A 15,905-nucleotide genomic window follows, 5' to 3' on the forward strand; every position below is an offset into this window, starting at 1 on the left:
AGGGGTAATGGAGCATGATGTCTCCAACTTTTTGTTGTGGAAAAAAGTATATATATGCATACCCATATATATGTAGAGAGAAGATGATAAAGCAGATGGGGCAGAATATTAAAACATACGATTATCTGACTACACCCAATGCATCAAGGGTTAAAAGAAAAAAGAAAACACCACCACCACCACCAACAACAAAAAAACATACGATTAATCTGGGTAAAGGTTATGTGGGATTTCTTTGTGCTGTTCTTGCAAGTTTTCTGCAAGTTTTTAAATTATAATAAATTAGAAAAGTGTAACTGAATTGGTGTTGATTCTTGACTCAGCTCACCATCATAGGTGGTTTACTTTTCTGTGCTTCCTCGCAGAATAGCTTTTAAACCAAAATGCTTAAATATACCTTCAAATTCTGGGATTCTTCAGATTACAGAAGAGTCCATAATAGGCTTAAAAGCAACTGTGTATTAACATCAGTGGGAGATCAAGGAAAATTTCAGTTTGCAGTTTGGTGGAAAGACTGAACAACTTTGCATTTCTATTTTAACTGTGTGGTTTCATGATGGTTTTTGAAGAACTGCAAATTTAAAAAATAGCAGACAAAGCCATGCTCAAATAAAAACATTCTTAAAAACTGCTGCCAGGCCGGGCGTGGTGGCTCAAGCCTGTAATCCCAGCACTTTGGGAGGCCGAGGCGGGTGGATCACGAGGTCAAGAGATCGAGACCATCCTGGTCAACATGGTGAAACTCTGTCTCTACTAATACAAAAAATTAGCTGGGCATGGTGGCGCATGCCTGTAATCCCAGCTACTCAGGAGGCTGAGGCAGGAGAATTGCCTGAACCCAGGAGGTGGAGGTTGCGATGAGCCGAGATCGCACCATTGCACTCCAGCCTGGGTGACGAGCGAAACTCCGTCTCAAAAAAAAAAAAAAAAAAAAAACTGCTACCATCTAGATATTTTCAAAAATACAATTTTTTTCTTTTCTTTTTTTTTTTTTTTAGAGACAAGATCTCGCTATGTTGCCCAGGTTGGAGTGTAGTGGCTATTCACAGGTGCAATCCTACTACTGATCAGCAGTGGAGTTTTCATCTGCTCCATTTCCGACCTGGGATGGTTCACCCCTCCTTAGGCAACCTGGCAGTCCCCCGCTCTCAGGAGGTCACCATATTGATGCCGAACTTAGTGTGGACACCCGGTCGGCATAGCGCATTACAGCCCAGAACACCTGGGCTCAAGCGATCCTCCCACCTCAGCCTCCTGAGTAGTTGGGACTACAGGCACGCACCACCATGCCCAGCAAAAATACAATTTTTTTCTGTATGCTTTATTGGTACAAATTAGAGACTAGTTCCAATTACTGCTTGGCTTATGAAATAGCTGGGATTATGCTTATTTTATTATTTGTAGTTCAAATCTAAAACTTTTAATGTTATGTTAAGCCTGTTTAAGTACCACTTTTCTTTCTTAAATATTTTTTTTTTAAGGAAGCCTGGGCAACATAGTGAGACCCTGTCTATATAAAAAAAATTAGCCAGGTGTGGTGGCATGTGCCTGTAGTCCCAGCTATTTAGGAGGCTGAGGTGGAAGGATCACTTGAGCCTGGGAGGTTGAGGCTGCAGTGAGCCATGATTGTGCACTGCACTCTATCTAGCCTGCTGCCATGTAGACTCTGTGACAGAGCGAGACCCTGTCTACAAAAATAAAAAAACTTAAAAGCCAGAGAAGAAAACAATTACCCATAATCAATAATCATTCATTCCAGAAGTAACTGCTGTTAAGAGTATTTTCTTTCTATAGTTAAAAAAATATATAATCAGCATATACTTGTATACAATTAAACCATGCTTTGTTCACATAACATGCCATGAACATCCTCCCACATCATTAAAAATTCTTTACCATTATTGTTTTTAAACTTTTAATAATATTCCATCATATGGTGTATCACAATTACTTTTTTTCTGAGTTATTTTAAAGGCAAGTAACTAACTTGTATTTGTTATATAACATAGGGAAGATACAGAAGATGAATATTTTAATTTATGCAGTTTACCAACAGAAGTAATTGGACCTCTGTTTTTCTTGGTCCTTGATTTTTATTATCTTTTGAGAAACATCATTTGGAAGAAAAGCTTTTAAAAGTTACATTACCAACATTTGTTATAGTAAAGAATAAACTGGAAGTATGCTTTTTTTTTTTTTTGGTATGAAAAAGGATCCTGCCTCATTCTTAAATATTGGGATTTTTTTTTCTTTTCTTTCTTTATTTTTTCTTTTTGAGATAGAGTCTTGCTCTGTTGCCCAGGCTGGAGTGCAATGGCTCACTGCAGTCTAGGCTTCCCAGGTTCAAGCAATTCTCCTGCCTCAGCTTCCTGAGTAGCTGGGATTACAGGCATGTGTTACCACGCCCAGCTGATTTTCATATTTTTTGTAGAGACTGGGTTTCACCATGTTGGCCAGGCTGGTCTCAAACTCCTGACCTCAAGTGATCCACCTGCCTCAGCCTCCCAAAGTGCTGAGATTACAGGCGTGAGCCACTGTGCCCAGCCTTTTTTTTTCCCTTCTTTTCTTTTTTTCTTTTTTGTTTAAGACAAGGGCTCACCCTGTTGTCCAGGCTGGAATGCAGTGGTACAATCTTAGCTCATTGCACCTTCAACCTTCTAGGCTCAAGGGCTCCTCCTGCCACAGCCTCCCTAGTAGCTGGGACTACAGGTACACATGCCACAACACCCAGCTAACTTTTTTAAATTTTTAGTAAAGACGGAGTCTCAAAATATTGTCCAAGCTCATCCCCAACTCCTGAGCTTAAGCAGTCTTTCTGCCTCGGTCTCCCAAAGTGCTGAAATTATAGGCATGAGCCACCACACCAGGCTTGGAATTTTCTTTCTAACATATATAGTTTACAGATATCTTTCTCAGATTAAAAAGTTATATATTTGACTAGGTGTGGTGTCTCGAGGCAGAAGGATTGCTTGAGACCAAGTGTTCGAGACCAGCCTGGTCAATATATTGAGACTTTACCTGATTCTCTGCTTTTTCTTTCCTTTTTCTGATTTCTCTGCTCTTTGAGGGTAAGATTATATCCTCAAAGACTACACCTTTCAATAGTAGCTAGCACAGGGATGGGTACATTCAGTGAGCAAGTGAATAAATGAATATACAAAATACAATCAGAACCTTAGAGAATGGGAACCCGGTAGGACTGTAAACACATGCAGAGAAGCACCCATCATAGGGCAGGCTGGCTTCGAGTCTAAACCCTGGTCATCTCACAGTGAACTAATGGTACTTAAACAGAGCCCTGGCTCCTATGCCATGCAGTGTGAAGTTGTATCCTTGACTGTCTCAGGTAATATTTAGGGAAGAAGAGTGTTATCAAGAATGAACAATTGAGAAACAACCTATATGACCATACAGGGAATTCAGCTGGTAAATGGTGGTGTAGCCAAATGATAGAATTCTTTTTAGATCTGGCCGGGCACGGTAGCTCATGCCTATAATCCCAGGACTTTGGGAGGGCAAGGTGGATCACCTGAGGTCAGGAGTTTGAGACCAGCCTGAGCAACATGGTGAAACTTCATCTCTACTGAAAATACAAAATTAGCTGTATGTGGTGGCACATGCCTGTAATTCCAGCTACTTGTGAGGCTGGGCAGGAGAATTGCTTGAACTTGGGAGATCGAGGTTGCAGTGAGCCAAGATCATGCCACTGCACTCTAGCCTGGGCAACAAGAGTGAAACTCCATCTAAAACAAAAAAAACAAAAGAATTATTTGTAGATCTTAAAGATAAGTTTTTGGCCAGCACAGTGGCTTATGCCTGTAAGCTCAGCACTTTGGGAGTCCAAAGTGGCAGAATTGCTTGAGGCCGGGAGTTTGAGACCAGCCTGGGTAATATAGTGAGACTGCATCTCTACAAAAAAAATTTTTTTAAATTAGCCTGGCATAGTTCTGCATCCCTATAGTCCCAGCTACTTGGAGGCTGAAATAGGAGGATTACTTAACCCTAGGGGTTCAAAGCTGTAGTGAGCAATAATCATGTCACTGTACTCCAGCCTGGGTGGGTGACAGAGTGAGACTCTGTCTCTTAATATATATATTAAAATTTCCACTTGGCAGATATATCAATTTAGGGATTTTGAGATTACATATTTTATTTCGAAAGTGTGTAAGATGATGGCCAGGTGCAGTAGCTCATGCCTGTAATTCTAGCTCTTTGGGAGGCTGAGGAAGGAGGATCATTTGAACCCAAGAGGTTGGTTGAGGCTGCAGTAAGCTATGATTGTGCCACTGTGCTCCAGCCTGAGCAACAGAGTCCTTCCTTTCTGGGGGTGGGGAAATATGTAAGATAAATCATAATTGAATTTAAATCTTTAGGCATTCTGTTTTTATGGTGGGTAGCAGACTCGGGACAAGAGGCATTGCTTTTAAGGTTAGGAATTACAATAATATATTGGTTACAAAAAACTGAAAGTGATACCTCAAGTACAATTAAGTATAAAGCTATGATTTTACCCACAAATTTCTGAGCATTGTCCATAATATAGTCCTAGTTGTGTGGATGTTAGTCTTGGTTGATTTAAATGTCCTGAAATTACATCTGTTTTTAGGTCAGTTCTTGAAATTAGAGATTACCTCACAGGAAAATGCTTTTATTAGTCATAGAATTATTTAACTATTTGACCAGAAAGCACATAAGAATAGTTGAAGGCTGTTCCTTTATTTGAGTCTTTTTATAGTTCTCTAGCTATTAAGGATTCCTTCTTAACAAAGCAGTCTTTGTGTTGATGTAAGTAATAGGTTCACCCATGATTGTGTATAAATAAATTACACCTTCTCTGGTGCTATAACATCATCCTGATTTAGGTATGTGGTGGTGTCTCAAACTTCATAAATGAATACCTGAAATACTTATATATTGCATTCATCTGAAAGGAAGCTACTAGTAGGCCCACTCAAAGGATTGTTAACATCTCTTATAATTTCATGTTTTGGCAGGTAAACCTAGCCTTTAAGCAACCTGGAAAGAGGCTAGAGCACCAAGGAATTAGAATTGAATTTGTAGGTCAAATTGGTGAGTTTTAAAATAGTATTACTTTTTTTTTCTTTGATAACTGAATTTGAAGAGGGTTGGATTTTAACCAAAATAATTGAATTAGAGCTTAGCTTTGTAGAAGGAAGGAATGGATTTTGCATAGTAAAAGAGAGGACTTACTTTATAACTTTATAACTATTAAATTGTGTTTCTTTGACTTGTATGAAATGATATTTGACTCATCTTACCTTTATTTGTTATTGGACTTCTTTACTAAAAATGAAAGGAGTTATAGTAAACTACCAGCCTTGAAAAATAATTCAAAGAAATTAGTTGACCTACTGAAATTAAATAATTCAAAGAAATTAGTTGACCTACTGAAATTTTCGTCTCCCTACATTTTTCACCATCCTTCTTATAATTAATTAGCAGCCTCATCTTCATTCTTCATTTTCTAATTACCCATGCCATTTGTTTTCCTGATCTAGTGTGTGCCTGTAGCCAGACTCACCTGTGTTAACACAAAACTCCATGTGAGAAAGGTGTAATTTCTTCTTGACTTAGATCAACTTATGTACATTTCCATACATTATTTCAGATACATGCTTGATTTAGTAGGGAGTTAAACTGTATATAAATCTTTCTGTACTGCAAATTCAGAAAAGACAAAAGAAAATATGTCTTTATAATACTGTCTACATAACTAGGCTTAAAATCTAGCTTTCTAAGTTTCACTGTACATTTTTAAAGTATTAGAGTTGGATGGGTAGATATTTGTTTATATATCTGTTCTGACTGAGAGTGTACTTATATATCTATTCTGAGAGGCAAGTTGTAGTAGTCAATAGTTGGTTTTAGTCTTTTTGTGTTTTGTAATTTTATGAAGGTAATATGTTTGCCTAACTAAAGCAAAACAAAATTTTTGCCTTGTCTGGGGGAAGTTCAAATAATTGCTGGTAACCTGTCAAATGGCTTCATATTGGTATAGCCCCAACTACGTCAAAGGAATGAGCTTATTTTTAATAGAAATTTTCATTGTGCTGTGCCACTTGAAATCTTTTATGCCTACATGGAGTATAATTATAAAAAGGGTAATGGAATTCAGAGCATAGGTCTAGTTTATTAAAGTAGAGACAAACCCAGTAATTCTTTTGGTAAAAATTGTTTGTGTTGGGAGTAGACGTTTGGGTTTTATTGAAATGGATATTAATTAATTGGTCTTTTTGCCTTTGAAAATTTCTTAGAACTTTTCAATGACAAGAGTAATACTCATGAATTTGTAAACCTAGTGAAAGAACTAGCCTTACCTGGAGAACTGACTCAGAGCAGAAGTTATGATTTTGAATTCATGCAAGTTGAAAAGCCATATGAATCTTACATCGGTGCCAATGTCCGCTTAAGGTATGAATGTGTATTATAAACTGTAAACAGAATCAAAACCAGAAAGTAATGACTACTGTTGATATCTTATTTGAACCTCTAATTATAATTCTAGATTGGAAGACTTCAGGTTTTTAAAAATTCTGTCAGTCCGGGCTCAGTGGCTCATGCCTGTAATCCCAGCACTCTGGGAGGCTGAGGCAGGCGACCGGATCACCTGAGGTCAGGAGTTCGAAAGCAACCTGGCCAACATGGCGAAACCTTGTCTTAAAAAAAAAATTCTGTCACATACTTGTCAGATACCTCTGATCTGAGGTAATAGAGCTTTCTAACATTATAGAGTTAGACAGCATTGTTATGAGACATGTTGGTTATATACTTTCCTGGTATGAATTGTCCCTTCTGTACTTCATTTGTCATGTAAACTGAATTACCTTCTAAATCCACTAATTTTCCAGAAAATCTCATTTAGTATATGGTTCAGAAGTAATCTGGAGTACCAGAGAGGCTCTGATATACCTAAAATGACACAGGTAGTGGATGGCAGAACTGGAGTAGGAACCTGGTTTTCTAAACTCTCAATTCAGTGTCCTTCCCGAGCTTCACCAAGTCTGCATGCAGGAAGCCAGGGATGTCCAGGGCATTTGAGGATATTAATCCAAATGCATCAGATCTGAGATTTTGCTTTCTCTGTTTAAGTTGGGATTATCTATCTGGAACTGGGTTTGACAACCCAAATTTCAAATAGCAGTTCCTTAAATGATCTGGAGCGGTTTCTTCAAGTAGGCTTGATGACAGCCCTCCAGACTCATACTGTTCTTAAAGTTGAACTTCATATTTTTTTTTTCCATGTTGGGGGCATTAAACTCCTTCGTGAAGTAATGAAGTATGTTGATCCCAAAGAAGTTCCAGCAAGAAGGAGAAGGCTGAGTTGCAGTTAATGTTTGCTGATTTAAAACATGAAAATTTATTACAGGTGATTTAACTAATCCTCTCTTTTAATTTTGTAGGTATTTTCTTAAAGTGACAATAGTGAGAAGACTGACAGATTTGGTAAAAGAATATGATCTTATTGTTCATCAGCTTGCCACCTATCCTGATGTTAACAACTCTATTAAGATGGAAGTGGGCATTGAAGATTGTCTGCATATAGAATTTGAATATAATAAATCAAAGTAAGTACCTTTCACAGATAAGTTATTCGGGGAACATTCAAAAATTTGCTTTTCAGGTCTTTGTTAGTTGGTCAGAGTAAGGATAGAAGTGACATTAATCTGATGTTAACAGATCAACAGGATCTCAGAGCTAAAAGAAATTTTAGGAGTTTGGGCTGACTTCCACCCAATTAAGGTGTCTTTTATGTTCTATTCCTGATAAATGTCTGCTTGGCCACTTTTTGTAGAGGATGTTACCATCTCAGAAGACAGCCAGTCCTATTGTGTCTGTTACAGTTTATTTTACTGGCTTTACATTACCTCATCTTGGCCATCTCTTTTCATATATTTTCACCTTTACCACTTAACCACTGTGTTAATATCCCCTGTATATATTTAAGTGGGGGTCGAGGAAGATATATATGTTTATGTATGTTGTATTTTTACAAAACTGGCTCATATTTTGTTTATTGTTTAATGCCTTTTTAAACTTTATTTCAAACATATACTAAAATATTCAAACAGTATACTTGAACAATATAATGAATCCTCATGTACCCATTGCCCAGCTGCAACAGTTATCAGCACACGATCCAGTTTGTTTTATCTCTCAAATATAAATATTCAGTTCTCACACTCCCCATAGGTTATATTGAAGCAAATTCCAGACATTTAATTTAATCCATAAAATTATGTTATCATTTTATCAATTATATGTTTGGAATTTGCTTCAATATAATCTATGGGAAGTTGTATCTATCATGTTATACACGGACAAAGATGTTCTCGGAAACATTACTTATAAGAACAAAAGATTGCCAGTTAAATGCCCACTGCTGTTATACAGTTAAATAAATTATGGTCCAGCCATACTGTGGAATGCTAAAGAAGAGTTAAAAAGATTGAGGCTATGTATGGTGGCTCACGCCTGTAATCCCAGCACTTTGGGAGGCTGAGGTGGGTGGATCACCTGAGGTGAGGAGTTTGAGACCAACCTGGCCAACATAGTGAAACCCTGTCTCTACTAAAAATACAAAATTTAGCCGGGCATGGTGGTGTGGGTCTGTAATCCCAGCTACTCAGGAGGCTGAAGGAGGAGAATTGCTTGAACCTGGGAGGCAGAGGTTGCAGTATGCTGGGATTGCACCCCTGCTCTCCAGCCTGGGCGACAGAGCAAGACTCCATCTAAAAAAAAAATATTGAGAGATGCGTATTTAATTCTCCAGAAGCATATCCATGACATATTATTAAGTGAAAAAGTTAGCCATAAAAACAGCATGCATAGTACTATTTCATTTCTGTGAAACGCTCATGTATTTGGATATGAATAGAAAAGGCCTGCAGTGATATTCAGCATATTGTTAACTGGTTATCTATAAAGGATGAAATTATGTATTGAGTTTATACATTTCTTATTTAAATGTTAAATGGCAAGCTTGTTTTCTGTGTCTATTCAGAAAAAAAGTTTTAAAAAGTTACATCATTCTAAATACAACTACAATACTATTATATCTAAAAATATTAGTAATTCCTTAATATCTTCATATACCCAGGCAACATTCACATTTCCCTAATTGGCTCACAGATGCCTTTCTTTTTTCACATGCTTTGTTCATATCAATGTCTAAATAAGCACCACACATTGGATTTGGTTGTTTGACTTTTAAATTTTTTAACTTACAAGTTTCCTTTCTATTTTTTTATTAAAGTTCGCTTGTTGAAGAAATGGGTGTACCTTGTGTTATCTCCCTCCTACCCCAGTTTTCTGGGGTTTATTTTTCTTAGTTGTCACTCCCAGGTTTATATCAATAAAATGTAATATACATGCCTTCAGAATCTTAAATTTTATATATATATAATTTATATATATTTTATATATATTGTATATATTAATTAATATATACAATATATATATCATATATATATATATATATTGAGATGGAGTCTCTCTCTTGTCCAGGCTGGAGTGCAGTGGCACCATTTCGGCTCACTGCAACCTTTGCCTCTTCACCCCCTGAGTTCAAGCGATTCTCCTGCCTCAGTCTTCTGAGTAGCTGAGACTATAGGCGTGTGCCACCACGCTTGGCTAATTTTTGTAGTTTTAGTAGAGGCGGGGTTTACCATGTTGGCCAAGCTGGTCTTGAACTCCTGATGTCAGGCGATCCACCTGCTTCAGCCTCCTAAATTGCTAGGATTACAGGTGTGAGCCACTACGCCCAGCCTGATATAACATTAATCAAGTATTGACATCTAATTTTGAGAGCCAAACCTGGGAGGAGGCTAAAAAGTCTTCTGGGTATTATAGGGATCCCTAGGTTTATTACCACATCATTTCAAAGTATGTGGGAGCAACCTTTGGTTATTAGATATTACAACAGCAGACTCAACCTATATAGGTAGTCTCCTTTACTTTCTCTTTGTGGGCAGATGATTTATGTTAGCTGCACTATTGTAGCACTTAGAGTAATAATGACACTAAATCTTGTGTTTTTTTTTTACTTTTTTTTTTTTTTTTAACCACTAGACCACCAGGGAACTCTTGTGTCTTTTAATGTTGAAAATATCTTCATACACCAAATATTTCAAGCTTTTTTTTTTTTTGAGAAAGAGTCTTGCTCTGTCACCCAGGCTCTGGAGTGCAGTGGCACAATCATGGGTCACTGCAGGCCTGAATCTCCCAGGCTGAAGCTATCCTCTCACCTCAGCCTCCTGAGTAGCTAGGACCACAGACATGTGCCACAAATTTTGCACCATCCAGCTAATTTTTAGTAGAGATTACATCTCCCTATGTTGCCCAGGCTGGTCTCAAACTCCTGGGCTCAAGCAATCCTGTGAGCCCAGCTGGAACAACAGTTAACCAGGCTAATTATTCCATCTGAGGTACATTGATGGTCAAGTAAGTTTGATTCCTTATTTGCATAGTGAAATGATGAATACTTTTTTGGAAAAAAGGAACACTAAACAATATGAGTAATCAAAATGGTTGTGGTTTTTTTTGTTTTTTTTTTTTTTGGTGAGCCAAAGTTTTGTTTGTTCATTTGAAGTATTCTTCCATGACATTCTTGGCCTGAGACTCCTTGCCATAGTTTGTAACTACTATACAACTGCAACCAACCACTTTACAGGGTTTCCCCTCACTATAAATTTTATAGAGGCCCACCCATTCCCCAGTTTCTTGTTGTCATCAGCAGGGGTTCAGCACAGAGGGCCTCCATCAACTTAACATACATGGGCTCATCACAGTTAGCTGCAAGCACACAAAGATGAGTGTAGTGCATGTCTAAGGCTTTGGCAGCTTTGTGAACTCCACATGCTAGGCCATCGTGGATGAGGGTGGTCTTCAGCACCTCTTGTAAAGCAGTATTCACGTCATTATATCTCCAGCAGCAATGCCTTCCTCAGCTGTGGAGGTGAGTGAAACTGAATCTTGAATGTGCCCAAGCCAGCATCTCCGTGCAAATCAGCCATGGCTGGGAAAGAGCTCAAAATAGTACTTTTTTTCTTTCTTGCTTGCTTTCTTTTTTTTGTGAGATGGAGTCTTGCTCTGTCACCCAGGCTGGAGTGCAGTGGTGTGATGTTCACTCACTGCAGCCTTCAACTCCCTGGGTTCAAGTAGATCCTCTACTGGGATCCCTCAGCCTCCCAAGTAGCAGGGATCACGAGCATGTGCCAGCACGCCCAGCTAATTTTTGTGTTTTCAATAGAGACAGGGTTTCGCCATGTTGGCCAGTATGATCTTGAACTCCTGACCTCAAGTGATCTGCCTGGCCTGGCCTTCCAGAGTGCTAGGAGTACTATGCCTGGCCTGAAAATAGTATTCTTAAATAATTAGACTAAATATGTCTATCAGAGTCTTTTAGGACGTATTTCACTCTTTTTGCTTGTTTTTAAACTGATATTTAGTGAGATATGTTCTTTATCAATAGGTATCATTTAAAGGATGTGATTGTTGGAAAAATTTACTTCTTATTAGTAAGAATAAAAATACAACATATGGAGTTACAGCTGATCAAAAAAGAGATCACAGGAATTGGTAAGTTGAAAAGAGTATGTAAATTAAAATTCTTTGTTTTAGTTGACATTTTGAAAATCTTAAAATATTGTTTAAACATAATTAATTTGATATCCACATTGAGTCCTGACTTTGCTACTTACTATTGCTGGCAGCTGGATGCAGTGACTTACGCCTGTAACCCTAGCACTTTGGGAGGCTGAGGTGGGTGGATCATGAGATCAGGAGATGGAGACCATCCTGGCAAACATGGTGAAACCCCATCTCTACTAAAAATACAAAAAATTAGCCAGGCGTGGTGGCACGTGCCTGTAGTCCCAGCTACTGGGGAGGCTGAGGCAGGAGAATTGCTTGAACCTGGGAGGCACAGAGGCTGCAGTCAGCCAATACTGCACCACTGCATTCCAGCCTGGGTGACAGAGCAAGACTCCATCTCAAAAAAAAAAAAAATTTGCTGGCAGGAAGTTATTTAATGCTTCTTTTAAAAATTAATTTTTGATTGTCCAGGATTTATTTTTTATAAATTAATTTTTGAATAGGTAATAAATTCACATGGTTCAAAAATAAAATGTAAAAGAGTATACAGTAAAAAGTATCTTATTTCTGTATTCTAGCTACTCATAGGTAATATAAGTTTAAAAATTCTCAGTGGAGCAGAACAAAACTCCTGTGCTGATCAGTAGTGGGATTGTGCCTGTGAATAGCCATTGCACTTCAGTGCCTGTGAATAGCCATTGCATTTCAGCCTGGGCAACACAGTGAGACCACTCCAAAAAAACAAAAACAAAACTTTCTAGTTAGTTATATATACAAGCAAGTACCTATGTATAACACACACCCCTTTTTACTTAAATGGTGGTGTATAATGCATACTTAGCTTTACCACTTAGTAGTGCATCTTAGAGAACTTTCCCTATCAGTGTGTAGAGTACTTTATCTTTTAAATAATTTTCCATCTTATTGATACACTAGAATTGAACCAGTCTACTGTTTGTGGACATACAGGTTGTTTCCAGTCTTTTGCTATTATAAATAATGTCATTTTACACATGTGCAGATATGTGTCCAAGATGAAATCTTAGAAGTGGAATTCATGGGTTAAACAGTATATTTATTTGTAATTCTTCTACCCTTTTTGTGGAGAACAGGGTCTCACTGTGTTGCCAAGGCTGGTCTTGAACTCCTGGGCTCAAGCTATCCTCCCACCTCTGCCTCCCAAAGTGTTATGATTATAGGCATGAACCATTGTACCTGGCCATTTATAAACTTGATGCCGGTTATCAGTAAGTCCTTTTTGGGGATTATACTGGTTTGCATTGCTATCAGCAATGAATGTAGGAGAATGCCTCTTTTCCTTCATATTCTCATGAGCACAATGCTGTTAAAAACTTTTAGCCAGTCTGATGGGTAAGGGCGAGATAGTACTCCATTGCAGTTTTGAGATTTTTCTTATGGATTATTTTCCCCCCACTGCTTTATTGAGTTATAATTGGCAAATAAAAATTGTATATATTCACTGTGTTTGATGGAATGTATATATTATGAAATGATTACCACAGTCAAGCTAATTAATGTATTCCATTGTAGTTTTAATTTTCAGTTTTCTTATTGAGGATGAACATCTCTTCATGCGAATAAAAACAATTTTTATTTTCTGTAAACCATTCATATTCTTTGCCCTGTTTTCTATTGGACTGTTATATTCTTTTTCTTACTTATGTGTAGAAACTATAGATTAGAGAAATCAATTCCCCTCCACCTTTTTTTTTTGCGACAGGGTCTCACACTGTCGCTAGACTGGAGTGGAATGGTACAATTATGGCTCACTGCAGCCTTGAACTCCTGGGCTCGAGCAGTCCTCCAACCTCAGCGTTTTGGGTGGCTGGGACCACAGGTGTATCCTCCCACACCCAGCTAATTTTTTGTTTTTTTGTAGAGACAGGCTGTCACTATGTTGCTCAGGCTGGTTTTGAATTCCTGGATTCAGCGATCCTCCTGCCTCAGTGTCCCAAATTGCTGGGATTACAGGTGTGAGCCACTGGGCCCTCAATTCCTTTTTCTAATATTAAGAGTAGCAAAAATTTTCCTTGGTTGTCTTGTTTGTGGTGTTTTATGCCATGTAGAAGTTCTAGATGTTTATGAAGTCAAATTTATTAGTTTTTCATTTTATGGCCTCTGGGTGTTATGCCATGGTTAGAGAGGTGTTTTTCACATTGAAGTTCTAAAAATAATTTTTTGGGCTTGATTCTACTTAAGTAATACATTGGGGATTTTGTTTTGTTTTTGAAATTTTAATTCATTTGAAATGTGTTGTGATGTAACATGTGAGGTATGTATCACCTTTCCTTTTTCTCAGGTGGCTGACCAGTTGTCTTGATAGCATTTATTGGTTCATCCCTGCTTTTTAATTTTAATATATAAATTTACTTTGTCCTCTTTAACGTTATTGGGTTTTTTGCTGAAAATAATTCTAGGCAATACTTTATAAGAATTTAAAATATAGTCAATATTCATAATTTAAAACATCTGTGATTTCTTTTATTAATATTATATTTAAATAAAATTCTTACCCAAGGCACAATCTCAAGAGGTCCTGAGAACGTGTACCCCCATATGTGATTTCTTAATCTTCATGTTTCTACCTGCTAGTAAATTTAAGTGATTTTAAAATAGTAAAACCTAAACTTCAAGTTCTCCTTTGTTGTTTAAAAAGAAATTGTTGGCCAGGTGCGGTCACACACCTATAATCCCACTACTCTGGGAGGCTGAGGCAGGCAGATCACTTGAACCCAAGGAGTTCGAGACCAGCCTGGGCATCATGGTGAAACCCCATTTGTGTCCCCAAAAACACATAAATTAGCCAGGCATAGTAGTGCACACCTGTAGTTAACAGCTTATTGCCAGGCTTAGGTGGGAGGATTGCTTGAGTTCAGGGGTTTAAGACCAGCCTGGGCAACATACTGAGAACCCATCTCTACAAAAATTGAAAAATTAACCAGACATGGCAGCGCACACCTATAGTCTCAGCTACTTGGGAGGCTGAGACAGGAGGATTGCTTAAGCCCAGGAGGTTGAGGCTGCGGTGAGCCATGATTGCACCACTGCACTCTAGCTTGGGTGACAGCGAGATACCATCTCTAAAAAAAAAATGTAGTGGAAAAATAAGAAAGCATAAGGCTAGTAATTATATTCTGGAATATTTAAATTAATGTTATTTACATTATTGCACTAGGACCCAGTACCACAACAGAAACAGAAACAATCGCCAAATACGAAATAATGGATGGTGCACCAGTAAAAGGTAACACACTTTTCATTTACTTCTTTTGTGTAGTGCAAACAGTAGTGTTTATGGCAGTTTTATTTGTATTTCTTTAGTGTGAAAGTATCTTTGAATTCTTAAAACCATTCTTATAATGGTAGCTTTTAAGGTCATCTTTGTATAGCTGCAAAGAAGACTGTAATTATACTTCCTAGTCTGAAATAAGGTTTAATTTTTCAGTTTCAAATTAGAATTTAGTAGAGACAATTATATGTATCTTTTCTCTAGTTTTGAATTTGTAATATTTTCATTGTCTTCTATTATAAAATAGTTTGTCTTCGTAAATCTTTTCTCTCCTGCTGACCACAAAATGGAGTATGGCTGAGCATTAATTCCTGTGGGTTTTTGGAGTCTTTATAGCACTTAAGAAAATAAGCAGTTCCATTACTAGATAATCTTCAGTATCTGACACAATGAAGCCAGTATTTATCATTTTAAATTTATGTCTGGGTTTTCTTCATTATTAATACTTACATCACAAAGCCAGTACCATTTATTAAGAGCCAAGTGTAGATGAGGCATTGTAATCTCAGGTGCTCTAAAACTACCTGTCATTCTTCGAGCTAGGTGGTTGTGTCCCTTATGACGCATGTATGTGTACTCTTGTGTTATGCAACATTACTTTGTAAAATTCCAGCAGCCAGCAATTTTTATGTAAATTATGAGTTTTATGTCTTTCATTAAATTGGTACGCATGAGAAAATTATTATGTTAAAAAATATTCAGGCCAGGCACGGTGACTTACACCTGTAATCCCAACACTTTGGGAGGCTGAGGTGGGCGGATCACTTGAGGTCAGGAGTTTGAGACCAGCCTGGGCAACATGGTGAAACCCCATCTCTACTAAAAATACAAAAAAAAAAAAAAAAAATTAGCAGGGCGTGGTGGCAGGTGCCTGTAATCCCAGCTACTCAGGAGGCTGAGGCAGGAGAATCGCTTGAACCCAGGAGGTGCAGGTTGCAGTAAGCTGAGATCATACCATTGCACTCCAGCCTGGGTGACAGAG

The 15,905-nt window shown here is 37.8% G+C and overlaps 1 protein-coding gene and 1 pseudogene across 1 annotated transcript in view; one reads left to right on the forward strand and one right to left on the reverse strand.

Annotated features, from left to right (window-relative positions):
* Positions 1-15,905, forward strand: part of VPS26A (VPS26 retromer complex component A) — a 50,159-nt gene that overhangs the window by 29,084 nt on the left and 5,170 nt on the right. Inside the window, exons 3-7 of the mRNA XM_012451432.3 lie at positions 4,995-5,070; positions 6,276-6,432; positions 7,422-7,586; positions 11,492-11,598; positions 14,810-14,878. Coding sequence (XP_012306855.1) covers positions 4,995-5,070; positions 6,276-6,432; positions 7,422-7,586; positions 11,492-11,598; positions 14,810-14,878 — 574 coding nt within the window. The remainder of the gene's footprint in view (positions 1-4,994; positions 5,071-6,275; positions 6,433-7,421; positions 7,587-11,491; positions 11,599-14,809; positions 14,879-15,905) is intronic.
* On the reverse strand, positions 10,555-11,033 carry LOC105716682 (small ribosomal subunit protein eS12-like; annotated as a pseudogene).

The sequence above is a fragment of the Aotus nancymaae genome, unplaced genomic scaffold (genome assembly GCF_030222135.1).
Source record: "Aotus nancymaae isolate 86718 unplaced genomic scaffold, 86718_ANA_hifiasm-v0.15.2.pri h1tg000010l, whole genome shotgun sequence".
Classification (NCBI taxonomy): Eukaryota; Metazoa; Chordata; class Mammalia; order Primates; family Aotidae; genus Aotus; species Aotus nancymaae.